At 35.3% G+C, this 17294-nt stretch overlaps 1 protein-coding gene and 1 long non-coding RNA gene across 12 annotated transcripts in view; both read right to left on the bottom strand.

The window, feature by feature from the left end:
- The window catches only part of CEP170 (centrosomal protein 170), a 106899-nt gene that overhangs the window by 29196 nt on the left and 60409 nt on the right, over nucleotides 1-17294 (bottom strand). For 10 of the 11 annotated variants that reach the window (XR_008237881.1, XM_052805378.1, XM_052805374.1 and 7 more), the window contains exons 10-11: nucleotides 11236-11385; nucleotides 4732-4858 (exon numbers count right to left, since the gene is read on the bottom strand). Coding sequence is in view for 10 of the 11 variants with exons in the window: in XM_052805378.1 (XP_052661338.1) it covers nucleotides 4732-4858; nucleotides 11236-11385 (277 nt within the window). In the remaining variant the exon portion in view is untranslated. The remainder of the gene's footprint in view (nucleotides 1-4731; nucleotides 4859-11235; nucleotides 11386-17294) is intronic. The other variant, XM_052805375.1, reaches the window with a different exon arrangement.
- LOC128149865 (uncharacterized) lies at nucleotides 2449-4722 on the bottom strand. The gene is made up of 2 exons (XR_008237882.1): nucleotides 3687-4722; nucleotides 2449-3560 (listed from the first exon to the last, which is right to left on the bottom strand). It is a non-coding gene; the product is annotated as an uncharacterized LOC128149865 (long non-coding RNA).

Genomic DNA, 17294 nt, shown 5'->3' with positions numbered 1-17294 from the left:
GACAGAAAAAGCCATCTTCCAAAAGTGTACTTTCTAAAACTAGCATATAGCAGAAAAAGGGAAGGAGTAATTTCAGAAGCAGGGTAAGACTGCAAATACAGAACAAAATCCCTTCCTCCTGCTCTGCTGTAAACAGGCAGAATTTCTTCCCAAACATGGATAATTTTGGTTGTGATTGAACAATCGCCTATTTGTGTGGCATCTTCGGCTAATTACTACCTTGCTGACACTCTGTGACTGTATACTGGGAAAGGGGGCACTTCATGAACATTTGTGTCATTCTTGCAGAGGGACTATGATATTTTTTCCTGCTTCATTGTAATTTCAGTAGATACGTTCCATAATATGGGCTAGGATCACTCTCATGTAAAAAGGAAAGTTTTCATCGACAGGAGAATTTGAGCCACGTAAGATACACTCTCCCTGAAATCAGACTCTTTTAGCCAGCTGTGTACACCAGGACCCTATATATGAATGTAAAGTTTTTATGCTCTCACAGTAGGTTAAAATAGGTACACAACAAATCACTGTTATAGCAGCACACCATTACAACAGGGAGGGGAAAGCAAGTCTTACATTCCTAAACACATTCAGCACCAGATTTCAAAGCTACTGAATAGAGTAAGATCCCCCCCCTTGCCTGTTCCACAGCTCAAGGTCTTGTCTCACCAAGAGGCTACAGCCTCTCCCTGTGAGACCTCCCTTCAAGGAAGAGGCTGCAGTGCTGGGAGACACTCTTTCAGCAGTATTGAAAACTCCTACTCATGAAGAAAGAACTTAATATGGTTGAGAAAGCAAAAAGAATGCTTTTAACCCATACAAGACACTGTAGTATAGAAATACACAGAAGTATAAAAAAGAATGAGTACTACTGGTAAAGCACTTTCATTGAATTCTTACTGGATATAGAATGCTCTTTAGGCAGAAAAATATGGCCGTCCCATGAACTGTTGCAAGGAATAATTGATGATGAATACCCCCATTTTAGAACCAAATTTTATTTTTCCACAGTGATGACTCTGGCCTCCTTGCCCATTTAACAAATATAGCAGTTGTGCTGTCAGAAACCAGCCTTTACTACTCAGAGAGAATATGAATTGCTCTATGAATTGCTCTGACTTCAAATGTTTGGACAGAAAATAATTCTTTTTGAAATTTCATTTGCCAGTTGTTGCAATATAATGTGACATACTTACTAACACACATCTGTCAATTCACTTTTTACCAGGAGAGATGTATAAACAATTGCTCTGCATACCCTGTTGGGATCTTTCTGTCAAGGCTAGCCACCAACATTTGTTGTTCCAGGAATCTAAGTATAGGGCTTCCCTCTCTGCAAGAATTCTCTAAGCACTTAATTGATTATCAACAATCATACCATATGTATACAGTTGTCTGTAATGTACAGTTGTACACATCTGCTATTTTCTACCTGAGCTCTTCAATCTTTCTTTTCTCTTTGCACAGTGTCACACCTTTGATGAAGAATGCAAAATGACTCACACCTTTTTTTGTATAATCCATGTTAGGACACTCATTTGAGAAGCAGGAGGTATCTCTGAAATCTAAGCAAGGTTTTCTAATTCCTGGACTATTTTTCTTGGAAATTATAAAAAAATGGGAGGTACAATGAAAATCAATGTGATTGCTATCTGTGAAGATTGACTTCTCTAAGACATACCTACCAGACCACATCTTTTACATATATTTAGGCACGTAACTTGCTTCTTAGTGAATTTCAAACAGTCTTTGGTAGAAGAAAAGCGTGGAGTTGTTCAGCACTGTCTTTGGCTATACACGTTATGTGAATTTTAACTACCAAGATTTCTAAAGAAAATACAGGCATCTAAGTCAACAAGACAGATTTTGTGAATTGGTCTTTGGACATATATATCAAATTGCATTTTCATTACATCTTTGATGCTTGAATGCTTTCTGGATTTCTCCTTAAGTATTTTAGAATTCTTGCAGTATGGATATGCACTACACAGTAGTTGCTTCACTTAAATCATAAAGTTCTTATAATGGTAAAAGAAGCATTCATCTCTGAAGAAGATCCTAGTTAGGGTCCCATCTGAAAGTGACAATTTAAAACAATATAAAAAACAAAAAAAACCCCAATCCCCTGATTAACCACCCAAAGGATCAGTCTTGAGAGATATGATTTTAAGTGCCCTGTATGTATACCTGATCCTTCCAAATAGTGCAAAATTTGTTTCCATTATTCTATATACAAGGTATATCAGGTAATTTAATTTTTCCCCTTTCCATCTCCTTTGACTTTTAGTATACTATGCAAAGTTCAACTGCTATGAGGGGTGGAAAAGCTACTATAGAAGCAGCAGTTACTGATAAGAATTCTTCCATGCATTGATACAGAAGTCTGCATTGTGCAACATCAAAAGTAAAATTTCTTTGTAAACTTCCCCCAAAAGTAAAATGAGACTGTGAAGTTGGAATGTATTTTATTGCTTGCTTTACTAAATGGCCTCACCTTCTATGATTTTAAAACCATGTGAACTTACTTCAAAAAGTAAATTATCAGAAAAATAACTGTATTTGATAAACCAGTTAATTAAACATGCTTACATACACTTTCATCTGCTGAATATGAACCTGAATAGAAATTCAGTTACTAATCAATACATAACAGCAGCTTCGTTTTGGAAGAAATTCCCAATAATATTTCAGTTTAACCTTTTTTTTTTTTTAAGTAGTCAAATTATTTATTCAACTTTAGAATTAAAAGTCATGTTCTTTCTTATCCTTTCAGTGTGCCCGAATAATATACAGAATTAAAGCTAAACTCTTTTGTGAAGAAGCTAAATGGCTTTTTTCCAGTAAAGAATAAATTGTACAGGTAAGAGCTATATACAGAACATAGAAAGTTTCCGAATTAATTTATTAGTGTTATCTAAAATCCGAGGGCAATAAAATAAATATATCACAAATCCACTTAGGAAATGTATATATTAGTTACAACTAAGTTAAGGTGTTGTAGGAGCAACAGAGGGAATTTGAAAGAAAAAAAAAAAAAACAATTATCACCTATGGGATTCAAGATTGAGCAGTTCAGACAATGGTTCAGTTCATCTAACCTGGGCTGGGAACAAAGAGAGTTATCTAAACTTACCAAGAAACCTAAAATTTGGGCAGAAAAATATGGAAAACATAATTATTGTCTTTTTGCCACCCCCTCTTTTTTTTAAAACATGTCATATGGAAAAGATAAACACTTTAGAGAAATCTCTATCACTACACTTTTACACTGGTCTGAGGACCCAAGAAGGTGGCTGGGGAAAAAACAGCAAAAAACCGAAGAACTTAGTAACAGGCAATTTTTTTTTCTGCAGAAGGCCTGACTGCTGGGCAGAGTGCTGGGACGAGGTTTGCAGTTAAGCAGTGAGAGAATCACACGGTTCCGCTCTGAAAGCAGTAAAGACTTGGTTTTGTCAGTTGAAAATGCAGTCTTCTGAGAGACTAACTTATAGGTCAAAGACGTAGCTTGCTCTGAAATTGTAACAGACATGGATTCTTGAAAATCTGAAGAATGTCAGCAGCTATAACAATAAAAGTAGAGAACAGACATTACACTTGTGAATGTAACTTTGGGGAAAAAAGAAAGAAAAAAAACCAACCTAGAACACTGCTCAGAACTACAGAAAAAAATAGTTTATTCTACTCACCAATGTCTAACGAGGTTATTTGGCATGTTCTGTAGATGGTAGTATATCTTCTGAAGTGGTGTACACAGAAGAGCATTTCTACTTCTAAAACACATTTTTTCCCCTAACCTTTTAAACTTTGTTTTGATGCTGAAAACTTCAAAGTCAGCTGGAATAAGAGGAAATACTGGAATTGCAGGACAAAAACATATCTCAAGTAGTAGACTGATAATTAGTTACTTCTTGATCACTCAACAGCTTATCACTTTCAGAATATGAAGCATTCATTAATATGACATCCCTTTGTAGTTACCAGTCAATTTTGTAATGAAGGGCTACATTAACTCCACCTCAATACACAACTACCAGCGTAAGAATTACACTAGAATTCTGTGTTAAATCATCATCTCTAAGGTGAAATTGAGAGGAAGAAAAACAGCAGAGGAGAAGTAAAGTAAGGTAAGCAATTCCTTTATAGTCAAGAGTGTAGATCTTAAAGAACCAACTGTTTACAATAAGAAATGTGAACAGTTTAACTAAGGAGAGACATAGCCCAAACATCTGCCACTCACAAGGAAGGGAGATAAAAGTTGTTCATTGCTAAGAAGGTTTCTATGGTTTTCAAGAAACATAGGGTTTTCTTGTTTCCAAGATAAGGAAGTATGCTATGCTTCAGCTGAATAACAACTGAGTAATGAAGTCTCAAGTTGGACTGTTTAACTATTAATCCACTAAAGCAGTGGATTTTGGGGTCAGTACTGAGAAAAATGTAAGGAAAGAAACATACTACGCACACCAACCCAAAGTGCATTCAAGTGAACAATTCTTTAATATTAAACAGGTTTTGTATTTTTTGTTTTAGTTATTCATTTAATGTCGGCACTCTTGTGCCATGCCAAACAACACTACCGTTGAGCTCGTTTTTATGCTGTTTCTTTTCAACAACACGAACAAATTTCCAGTGAAGATGAGGTACCAAGAGTAAGAAAGCTGCTTATGTAGATACCCAATCGCTCTTTTCTCCCTTTCATAGGTTTCTTCAAATTACAAGAACAGCTTTTAATACCGTTTTCTAATGGAGCAGGCACAGATGACTCCAATCTGATGTCATCCTGGTCATGACGTGTGTGATTAGCAGCCAAACTGGCCCATTGTGATACCCAACGTTTACTTCCAGGGGCAGTAGAACTTTCCTAAAGAAGAAAAAAAGTGGAAGAAAAATTACAACTGTTTGATAAAAAACATGTCCTCTTTCCAGGCTTTTCCTGAACAGAGATCTCAGACACGATTTTCCTGGAGAAAACTGAAAAAGGAGTTTACCTCACTAAATTTTAGAGTTACCAGCTCTAGAATGGCAAACAAACAAAATCTATATAGTTGCAGAATCAGTACAGAATAAACAGCTTTTCCTAGTGCAGTGCACTTCTAAACATCAGGACCTATATAAAATATACTATAACATGTGCTAGTTTTAAAACCAGGTTATTTCAGTCCTCAGCTCAGAAGGGTAGGAAAAAAACATGGGGTGTAGGTGTTCAAAAATTAAAAACGTGCTTCAAGACGAGAAAGTGACATTTTACCAGTTTAGAAGACCCTCTTGTTCAGAAGAAATATTGTATTTACTTCATTACAGAAAGGCTACCTTAAGGACTGAAAGAGTAAGATAACTTATGATGGAAAGGAAGGAAGATCAGATTATTTGTTTGGCCTAAACAAAAAAAAAGAAGCAAAGATTAGTTTTAAACCGCTCTACTGGGTAACAGTAAAGTCAATGTAATCAGTATCTGATCATTTTTTGCAGATGACTTAGAATGGAAATTAATTTACTTTCTTGACAGTAAGCCTTTTGAAACCTTGAACATTTTTAAAATGTAAAAAAAGTAAATATAAAATTAAACCATCTTCTTATGTTGTGTTGTTATAGTATCTTAAGTTCCCGCCCTCCCCCCAAACTAACTTCTAAATACAATGCAATATTACTGCTTTATCCAATATATCATAGTCTCTCTTGCTCACGTCTCCAAAAAAAGACAGCAGACAACTGTCGATGCATGTATATGCACACATGCACGCACAAACACAGCATACAGTTGTCAAAGGCTTTATAGAAGTTTACACATATAATTTATTGGATTCAAAAGACAAAGCACTGCAAATGACAGAAGTCACTGACTACAGTTACAAAGGAGTTACGTAACCATAGACAAGTCAAATGAGAAATCACAATTCAAGATCAGAAAAAGAGATGGGAAGGACACAGATACCAGTAACTTGCTTAATAAGGAAATTTGTTGGGGCTGTTTCAAAGGTTGGCTGAAGCTCTGCTGCCTGTTCAAATTTTGGCACTTCTATTCAAAACACTGATTTTTGCCTAATGCCTTGGCAACTCTGGGATTCTAGTCTTTGACCAGAAACCAACTCTCTAAATTTTATAAAATTTATTTAGTGGAAATGGAATGGTGAACAATGTCATCTAGTGTATGATCACTTCTTTCAAATCAAAAGTTACTCAGGCATTTGAGAAGACTTGAATTTATCTTGAATTTCTCCTGATGAAATGGATGACCCGAATTAATGCAAACAAGTGCAACATCACGAATCTCTTTCGGAATACTATGAATGTAGTAAGTCAGAGATGCTCCAAATAATTTTTGAACTATTATTCAAATTTCCACATTATGAATTCATTTCTTAGAATCAAAATGTTACAAAATTGAAGTCTAATAACTAAAAAGGAAGGCAATTCAATGTTTCTGTTATTTACGGGCATTTCTGAACACAATGCAAGGAAAAGGGTGCTAGAAAGAATATTACCAAAAACCCATGCAAAAATGCACAGCATTTATGCATTGGCAGCTACTGCTGAAGCCTCATTTTTCTTTCATATCTCTTTCTTTTCTCTATTTCCTGTCTGTACTAGTGAACTTCCATCTTTAATAAAACACTTAATTACAGCCAAAATCAAATATGATAGACATCTCAATTATCTTTGCTATAGAAAACTGCAACTAGTTCCTAGTGAACCACCTAAGCAATTCCAGAGATACAGATATGATATGTATCGGAAATCTGAATTCCACTTCAAAATAGAGAAATATATTAAGACTTTGCAGATTAACTGTAGTAAAGCAGCATGATAAATTTTCTCTGAAAGTAATTACACTGCCACAAAAATGTTTTCTACATAGCAGTGTATGTAAATGTGTTTTGCCAACTCTGTATATACAAGCACAAACAACACAGCTATGAAAAGCAGTTTCTTTTGACAGTAGTTTGAGCACATCCAAAAGGTGAAAGGTTTATAAAACACACATTTAAAAAGTCACATTCAGTTATTCTAATATTCTTCCTATAATCCATATCAATTTGCATCCTACAGGCTCTCAAGTAAGCAATCCTCCAAATCTTCTCTTGAATACTAAAAGGAATTTGCTAGTATTTCAGAAAAGCTGGGTTTACGTAAGAGATACCAGCCTTTTAACTTCGTGTTAAATGTGCTTTCCCTTATGCTTATCACATATACGAACTAAATTGGAGTAACAGATCTTCAGAAAATGTACCAATGGATTTCTGTGGACTTATTATTCAGCCTGAAGATTTAGGGCTTCAGGATCTACATCTGAAAAAACCCCACCCCACACACACATGACACATGGAAGTATCTCCAATACTTGGCATTTCAGAGCAGAATCTTATTTTTTAAAAAATAAATTTCAATAAGCTGAATAGAGAAAAAAAAAAAAAAAAGTCATCTCTTCAGACACATACTCCAGTCATCCAGCCAACTCATGTTGTAAGAATCATTTTATGCCATCCTTTCATAAATTGAAGTGGCATCTTAAAAGCAGTTCTTTTAGTCCCTCCCCACTCTACCTGCTTCAGAACCACACTCCTCCAGGGGTGATATCTTTTTAAGTATTTCCATACTTACTTTATTTAGAGCCAATGTCTTCACATTTGATCCTGGAACAACACTGACATCTATCTCAAATAGTTCTTTTTCCTTCTGTTGCATTTACTCCACTTATACAGCAAAACCCAGCAATTGTACCCATCTCAGCTACTACTTTGCTAGACTAAATGAATTGTATCAATCTGTTCTTGTAAGGTAAATGTCCATTCCCTTAATAATCTGAACAGACCTCTTTGTACCTTCTCTAGTCTTGTATTTACACTTCTTCACCAACAATGGTAACAATTCTAGTGCCAGTATTTCAGAGGAAGTTTCACCAACACTTTCTACCATGGCAACAACACTGCCCTTTTCTTCTGGCAATACATTTTCCAGGGTATAAAAGGGTCGTATTTGCCTTTTCACAGCCATATGACATTGGTGACACAATCATTCTACGTTTCAGTATAGCATTTAAATTCAAACAAAAAGTAAGTATCAAACTTCAGACTGAATGGTTTGCTCTACAGAAGGACAGGAAATTAGTCTAATTAGAGAGGACAAACAAAAGGAAATACAGCCTCTAAATACACACAGCAGTTCTGCACTTCTAAGAAGCTATATAGCAAATATTTACATGAATGAAGTTATTCAGTATTCAGAATGTCAACAGTATTATTGATTTTATCTTCAGTGGGAAAGACATGAAATGGGCATTCAAAACAGGAAAAGGAACATTGTAGTCAATGGCACTGATGACCTTGCAGATGCAGAACCAGGTTTCTAACTGTGCTGCAGTCTTAACAAAAAATTAAAAAAACCGAAACCCACAAATCAAACAAAACCCAGGTATGTCCTTAAGAAGCACATCAAAGACAATGTTGATAAGCCATGTACATTATTTAAGAACTGTGGTTAGTATAGATAACTGGCCGCTGAACATTAAATGGAAGCTGGATGGATAAATCATAGCCCAAATGTCTGCAGTATTTTTATTAATTGAGCGCACATTGTAAGAATAAAAAACAACAACAACAACAATAATATTCTCTTTGTTCTCTATCTTATTTAATTTTTGTTCTTAAATCACACTTAGCTTGGTTGGCAAGTGGCAGCTTATAATATAGAAAATAAAAACATTTAAATATTTTAAAGAGATGAATTTAGTATTTTTACTGCCTATCTGTAATCATTGAAAAGGCAAGAACCAGTGCATGCAGGCTCAATCCAACTGTCAGACATTCACTCTGCATTTTATTTAGTCTTATGACATACACTACTCTGAAGTACCAAAGCTTGTCATATCAAAGGAAAAGCTGTGAATTTCTTTACAAGAAAAGCAGTTTTTTAGGTCCTTTCCAAGCATGTTATTCATGTACTGCACAAGCGCTGTAAAGTTAAGATATCTGAGTTCAGAATAATCTTTCAATCCCCAAATTGTTTTTATAAAATCTTCATAATTTCCCAAGCCATCTTTGCCATATTCCTGAATTGAAATCTCTTAAATTTTTATTCTCTGCTTTTTCTATGTCAATTGTGTTCTGAATTCGCCTCATTCTGCTAAATCATCCATAGTTACAACTGTGATGGGCAGCTGGAACAAGGTTCACCCACAATCTGAGTGGATGCAAGCCTGGAACACTGAGCTACCCTGAGGTTCCTGACTATTTAGCCAAGATCTTCAATAAGGTTTATTAACTTATGATCTGCAGCTCAGTAATGCAGTAAGTCTTCCAAAAACCCCAAGCAGAAAAGCTTGTATATAATGAGAACATGATACCCATATACTTTACAAATCAAACACATTTGCCTCTCCCTTTCCTAATGATAAAACAAACTGAGTGTAAGTTTTGGTAATAAGACTTTAAATATTACAATCTTCTCTCAATAGTTATCCTCATGATTATTTTCCCATTATGATACTACAAAAACATACCTTTATTTTTCTGAATCAGCTTCTTCTACATACGTATCAACTGACTTCTGTTTTTAACTTTCTCTGTTAAGTTTTCTTCCATCTTCATCTGCCTTCAACTCTTCTTACACTAATTCTTGCTATATCTACATTACTTATGTCAGTTTTGATCCTTTACCTACCAAACAATTTTCCTTTTTTCCCCTATAATGCCTCGTAATAATCTTGTAAATTAAGACTATGCCAAATAACCCACTCCCTTCTCAATATATGAAGACCTCTTCATTCAGCAAAGCATCCACAGTAATAAAAAGGCATCATTCTTGTAATTTCAACCTAAATCAAAGCAAGTTTTAGTATGCCATTGCCAGAAGGATTCTTAAACCTGCCCTATAATTGCAGAAGTCTCAGTCTTCTAAAATTAAGCCCTGTTATTTGTAAAATATGACACCTGAAAAGCTCAATTATGTTCATAAAATAAATCATACATTCTTCTGCTGCTTATGAAATCATAGAAATGGGAAAAACATAAATACTTTAAATAATCTTGAAAACTGGTATAGCAAAAGAGAGCTGAATGCTGCAAAAGGCATGAAAAAGAAGAGAGGGAAAGACTGTGGTTACAGCCATGCAAAGAAGTAAGGTGAAAGGCAAATTCGTGTTGAATTCTTCCACACGATATGCTCATGTTGTATGCCAATAATACTTGAAGTAGTAACCTTAGAGAAACTATTCAAAGATACTAATCTAGATACACTAAGTATGTTACTGTACCAAGACTGCATAGTAGCTAAAATATGACCATGGTAAAGAACACCTTCTCTAGGGAAACAGATTCCTAGATACTAAAACCAATGTATTTGCATGGCAGGCACACAAAGTCATACTTTAAGCTCTTGATATATTCCAGAAAATTTGCTTACTTATAAAGTTTGCTAATTTACAGGATCATACTTCAGAAACAGTTCGCCATGGTAAGCAGAAGTATGGTGTGCTTTGTTACTGTTACCAGATTAATTCTGCTCCAGTGTAAGCCTGTTCTGTTCCAAACACATTTCAAGTTACAGTTTATCCCTCACAACGATACCAGAATGTCTCCCAAGGTTTCAATATGAAATATGATTAACATCTAGCTTGTGTGCGTGTTCTGAGTCATATATAAAGAACAGCATTTTCCTTTGCCTAATCTTTCACCAGCTGATTAAATTATACTGCTTCTGAGGCAACTAACGTAAGTGACTCCTCATGAGTGGCATCTCACTTGAGAACTCAAACCGTGAATGTAAAAACATGAAGTCCTCTGGCTTCGGGAAAAAATCTGAAATGTATTATCCACCATTTCTTCCCTAGCTGACTTTGTATCGCACATTAAATGCATACACCTTATTTCTGAAGTTTAATATAGTTACTTGCTTTGGGCTATAAAACATAATCAGCTTTTCCTCAGTTCTGCTGCATAACTTACAAGAAACGTATACTGTGCAAGTGTATGTCACAAGGAAGCTCCTGCTACTTTTCCAACACACTGGTGTTAGTGCACTTAGAAAGGTAGCAAAATTTAAAACACCTTCACAATGTAATGTGCCTGTCTCTGACAGAGAAGTTTTGATAATGCAATAAAGGCCTAAGAAAAATGAAATACTTATAGATCGAGCTAATGTTTTCTAGGCAAGGTTTTGTTTGCTGTTTAACACTTACTGGTCAGTTATTAGTGCTCTCTCTTATTGGAAGAAAAAAGAAGACCATCAAAAATTAAATTCTACCTCTGTGTCAAGAAATCCAGTTGTACTCAGTGGTCTTTTTTCTTCCAGTACTACTGTAGCAGAACTTATAGCCCAATCTTTTACTAAATCTTTCTGGTTCTCGTTGATAACAGGCCTATTATAATCCTGGCTGTCATCCACTCCAAATACCTGAAAATGAAACAAACCATTACATACATTAACCCAATACCATCCTGATACAATGTTCAATGTTAATGGATGGATGGTAGCATGCTGGATAGTGAGTTTAAACAGGTTGTTGTATTATGCTTATCTGTAATCTTGGTGAAATCTACAAATTAAACAGAAGAAATATCTACAGCAATTAAAAAAAGAGCAGAAGTCTATGTCAACACTGTGAAAATTCAAGGAACTGCTAGTTGGAATGGTCAGATATGAAAAAATGACACTGATGAAAAAAACAAAAGGTAAAGGCAAAATCATTACAAAAAATCATTTTACAGTCCACTTCCCAATTAAGGAAAAAAACCAGTAACTGGAACACCAAAGTTTCAGATTTTTGCTATTATCTAGTGAAAACAAGAAATACAAATGCTTACATCTGCTACTAATATGCTTGTTGAATTATTTCTCTAATACAAACAAAATTTCAGTTTTTCATTTGTTAGGGACTTAGCAGATGTTAGAAGTCCACCAGGTCTCACAAACCATGCAGACTCATCTCATTCAAGATGTGACTTGCCATAGTTCTACTACACTGTTTCCTACTGATGCTTGTATTAATCCCTTCCACTTGTGATAGAGCAATTTTCCCATGACTTTTTAAACCATTACTCTGAGAAAAATACTGGAAAAATGTTATTACCACAGCAATTTAGTAATAAGGACTTAAGCAGGAGAGCCAGCATATTGCCTGTCAAATTTCTCATGAGTCATAGATACCAAGGAATATGAATTGCCTTCAGAATTGATGTATACTTCAAAGGTATTTTAGAGAATATTTTGTATCTTGGAAACATATAATTTACAAAATTTATAAATTTCTGCCTAAGAAATAAATTCACTACTACTAAGGACTTGGACATTAAAAAAAAAATTACAGAATAAAAATGGACCCCCCCCCCCATTAAAATTGGCTGCTAAAAAGAAACTGTTAGCATCAAAAATTGTTTTGTCTTAGAGAAAGACAAAAAAAAAAAGGGAAGAAGGAAATTACCTTGACAGATGCTATCATCTTGTAAAAAACACTACTAGTGAAAAAGAGGAAAAGATATACAGAATTACTTTTTCCCCCAAAACTGTTTTGTAATTCAGTTTTGCACAGCAAAGCTAGAGGACTAGTTTATTAAAATTCTGAACAAGGTTAGTGTTTTTAAAATAGATTCACCACTAGATGGCCACAAACAATAATTTTTTTTTAGTGTCTAAGAAGCAGATGAAGAAAAAAAAAAAAAAAAGTTAGGCACCCCGTCATTCAACTGCTGCTTATGATCTACTGTGTCCAGAAAGATGTTGCTATAGCATTTATACATTTATAACTGAGGAAGCTTTTTCAAAAGCATTGGATTTGTATTTTGCTCTCGTGCAAAAAGCCTGCTTTCTGCAGTTCTAAAACTGAGGCAATGCTCCCTAATTTTCAGTTAATACATAAATCATGTCTAGATATACTTATGCACTATTTGCTTAAGACTATTTCATAAATTTCTTTTCTTAGAAATAAGTATGATACAACTTACGTTTTCTCTTTAATGATATACTTTTGATTTTTACAGTTGTAGCAATTTTTGAGGATAGAAACCAGTTATCTTTCACTACCTCCCTTCTTTGAATATATCGCTACTCTGCAGCCACTTTTTTCCTTGTTTAACGTAGTTCCATTGATTACAGAGTTTTACATTTTCTTTCAAATGAAAGGAAATTCTGATTTTATTGCATAAGCACCTGAAGGAAAATATTAATTCAACACTTCCATATCTAATCAGGACTACAGGACTAAATTGCTGCCTGTAAATTGCTTCATATTATCTGGTGGCACATTCATTTACCATGTCAAATTTCTTGTATCACAAACAACAGCTCCTAAGGCTTCTTTCTTTCAGTCCTACCTTTTCTAGTACTGAAGTCCTATTTAAGCAAATTTTATTCTTCTTCTTCTATTACTGAAATTACTGCAAAACCAAATCTGAATATTGCCTGTTTCTTCTGTGAAAGGTAATAGCAGCAGCAGTAAGACCCAAGGAATAGATTTACCTCCTAGTACTACTCTTACTGCTCCCTCTGTATATAGTGGGGATATCATAGGCAGGAAAAGATATGCAAAATATTTGGGGACACTATTATGAGAAATAAAAGGAAAGCATCTCTTTCAATAAATGTGTATTTTTGCACTACACATTCATTCTACATTGTAGGAGCATTGGTATGTGCATGCACCTGCCCTGTCTAAGTTCCATTGCTACACAACTGTAAAGCTCCTCTTCTCAGCAAGAAAGAAGATTCCCCCAAGTGTGATCTAGCCCAAAGACTAAATTTCAGAACTGTGATATATGAAAACCCTTTGAAAACAATGCCATTAATACACAATTAAGAATTTAAATATGAAAACTATGCAAAAGATAAAACAAATCATGTTTAGTATTTGACAAAATTTAGAACATCACTTACACACCTATCATACATCTGCAGAAAATTAATACTATCAGAATTTCAGGATTAACCAATCCACTTAATACTGTTCACCAAATAATGAGAATATACCCTCAACAGAAACAACCATGGAATAACCTGAAGGTTTCTGCTGGAAATTGTGTCTCTGCCATTTAGAAAAATGCAATTTGTACTTTATGGGTTGCAATGATAAGGTATATGTACAAACAGTGGGCTGTTGTGATTGAAGCCTTAATGGAGAAAGACCTGTATCTTCCTACAAAGACTGAATGACATTCTTCAAGGCTTCCAATTCTTCAGGTGTTTCTGTTCTTCAAATATCTTCATGATTTCAAAGTCATTTAAGGAAGATATTAATGCTGGTTTTCAAACAGATGTCATTAAAAAATGAAACTACCAGAGAAAGATTATTTCTAAGCTAACAGCTTCCCATAAGCAATCATTCCGGAAAGCTAAAGTTTTCTGCCCTGCTCTGCCCTATTACTGTTTATTTTTATGAAATTATATTTTAGCAGAAAGGCTAGATTATTTCATACAGTTACAAAACAAAACCCAGGATAATAATTTTCACAGAATCCCTGAAATCTGACTGACGGGGAAAAATCTAGGCACTGCAACAATCTGCATCATTACATGGGGTTCCTGCAGGGTCTCTGCCACAGAGCTGTAATGGTGGAACTGTCAGAAACGTATAAACTGTGGTGGTGGTGTTTAAGAATAGCTGCTTTATTGTTATGAAGCATGAAGCAATTTCCCTTGCAAATCAGGACATTTTGAATGGCAGGGGAATGACGACAATATTGTTGTAGAAAGCCAAGCCCCATTTGCAAAATGTAGTCAACATAATTTTGTTTAACCTGCAATCAAGTTGACCTCTTAAGCAAATGGATTAACAGGTGATAGTCAGACTGCATCCAGTACTGGTCTCCCCACTATATGAGAGACATTGTCTAACTGGAGGGAGCTTAGCAAGGGCCACCAAGATGGTGAAGGCTGGAGCGCTTTACCTGCGGGGAGAGTCTGGGGAAGCTGGGCTTGATCAGTCTGGAAAAGGGAAGGCTTTGTGGGTGCCTAACAGCAGCCCCCCAGTACCTACTGGGAGCATTTCAAGATGACAGCCAGGATCTTCACAGTGATGCATGGCAGGAGGACAAGGGATAACTCGCATAAGTTGAAACAAGAGAGGTTCAGACAGGATATAAAGAAAAGCTTTTTCACTCTGAGGACGGCCAAGCAAGGTTGCCTAGTCTCTGTCCTTGTAGGGTGCGAAGACCCAGATGGATAAAGTCCTGGGCAACCTGTCTGACCTCAAAGCTGACCCTGCTTTGAGCAGGGCGTTGGACTACAGACCTCCTAAGGTCCTTTCCAGCTTATGTGATCCTATGATCCTTAATATCCTAGATAATAACTTAGCACCTCAGGTCAGCCTTCTAGCTCAAAGAGTCAGTCTTGAGAAAGCCCAAAGGGAAATCCAGTAATTTCTCAACTACGGAACTGCTAACACTGTGGCTGACATATAATGAAGTCTCCTAAATCAGCAGGGACAAAGGGAATTTCTGACACATACTTTCAATTTCAAAGCACTGAATGGTAAGCCCTCCAAAGAGCCCCCTGTGATACTCCATTTACATTCTGTGGTTCCACCAGTAAAACAAAGGGACAAAACAGCAGGCTAAAAATACAGAAAGTCCCAAAGCACCATGCTGTTACTTGCTGGAATGCAAACTCAGCCTGAGAAGTACAGAGGAGAAGTACAAAATAACTGATGGCAAAACAATTGCACCTTGATGTAGATATTAATAAATTCCATCACTTTATCTCAGCAACACTTCTTCCAATACTGTAACTGAGAACATAACTTTATCTACACAGAACAGTAATTTTTAAAATTCTTTATCGAATATCAAACAAGAATTAACAAAGTCTATGTAACACAACACAAGCAAGATGCAATCATTGCAATAAGTACTGGCATATTTTTGGAGACAGCAGGAGTTACAGGACCAAGTCTGAGCATGTGCCTTGTCCTCTTCTGCAAGGGCTAATTTTGTAGAAAGCAGAGAAATCTGTTTTGGCAAGCCATACACATTTCCCTGTGAAAACAGCTCATGACTCAGAGCACACCTGCTTGTCACCATAGCTGAAGCACAGCTTTAACACAAGTTAGCTTTAGTGATCGGGAATTGGTCTTGTTCACTCTCTTTTCCCCTCTCCCTTGCCCTCCAACAGATGAATTAATATATTTTGTACCATAGATGAACTATACTAGAGGTCAGTATAATGATGTCAGGATTAATTATCAAAAGTGATGATTCTTTAAAACCACAGAAGCCATTTTTCTTTATTGATATATGTGAGACCTTCTAGAAATTAAAATAAAAACTGGTCAGAAAAATTAATGGCACCAGGTACCATTTTTCTGAATCAAAAGGAAGAAAATGGGTTAGCTAAAAAAAAAAAAAAAACCAAACCCCAAAAAACCCAAAGCCCCACCTGATGTTTTCCTCATGTGCTTTTTATAAACATTAAAGTTCTTGAGTAAGAAAAAACTTTTTCCAGTTGTATCTCTTTTACATGACTTTCAGAGTTCCTAATGTTGGGACTTTATACTTACTTTTATTTAGTTTCAGGACATTAATTTTAAACTATGCCATGAAGATCACACTGCAGTTCTACAATATTATAATTACTCAGTACTTAATGTCCACAGAACTAGTTCCTCATCCAAATTGTTACTGAAAATATCTAATCTACTGATATCAGTAGAAGAAAAGGTCTTATTTGAGACTCCGAATAGATATGTTCACTCAGTTTTATAGCAAATTATGTATATTAGAACAGGGATTCTATTGTTCTGCATACATACTTACTACACAAAGCATTAGAAAGCATTTCTAAGACCACTAACAAAAATTAGGAGCATAAATTTTATTCAAAATACAACTCTGAAGAATTCTATCTAGTTTTATAATTTTGAGTTTCTAAATTTTTTCCAATAGTCTTACCACGGTAGTCTTAACATAAAGGATATGCAGTAATTACTAATAGTATTAATAAGATTGACAGAAACCCGACAAATAAATAACAAGGATTCTAGTTACAATTCAGAGAGCTATAACTACGAACCTATCCATTAATGATGGTATTTGTAAACTATAAGCATTTGAATAATTCTCCTTCTGTTCTTTCAGATCTTAACAACAGCTACAGCCAGAATCTGGAGATATTTGTAAAGGATGACAATTTAAATGCTATTAATTTCAGTGCAAGCAATTTGTATACAAGGAGCAGAACAAAACCCAAAGACAAAAAGTGTGTAAAAGGGAATTCAAAGATGAACAGTTAAAAAAGCAAACTACATCGAAGCAGAGCACAGGTAAGGGGCTGTACTGTACAGTGCATTAAAGACAGGACCATGGCAAAATAAAACA

This window comes from Harpia harpyja, chromosome 13 (genome assembly GCF_026419915.1).
Source record: "Harpia harpyja isolate bHarHar1 chromosome 13, bHarHar1 primary haplotype, whole genome shotgun sequence".
NCBI lineage: Eukaryota > Metazoa > Chordata > Aves > Accipitriformes > Accipitridae > Harpia > Harpia harpyja.
The sequence above is the reverse complement of the archived record's forward strand: the minus strand, read 5'-3'. Positions and strand labels throughout refer to the sequence as shown.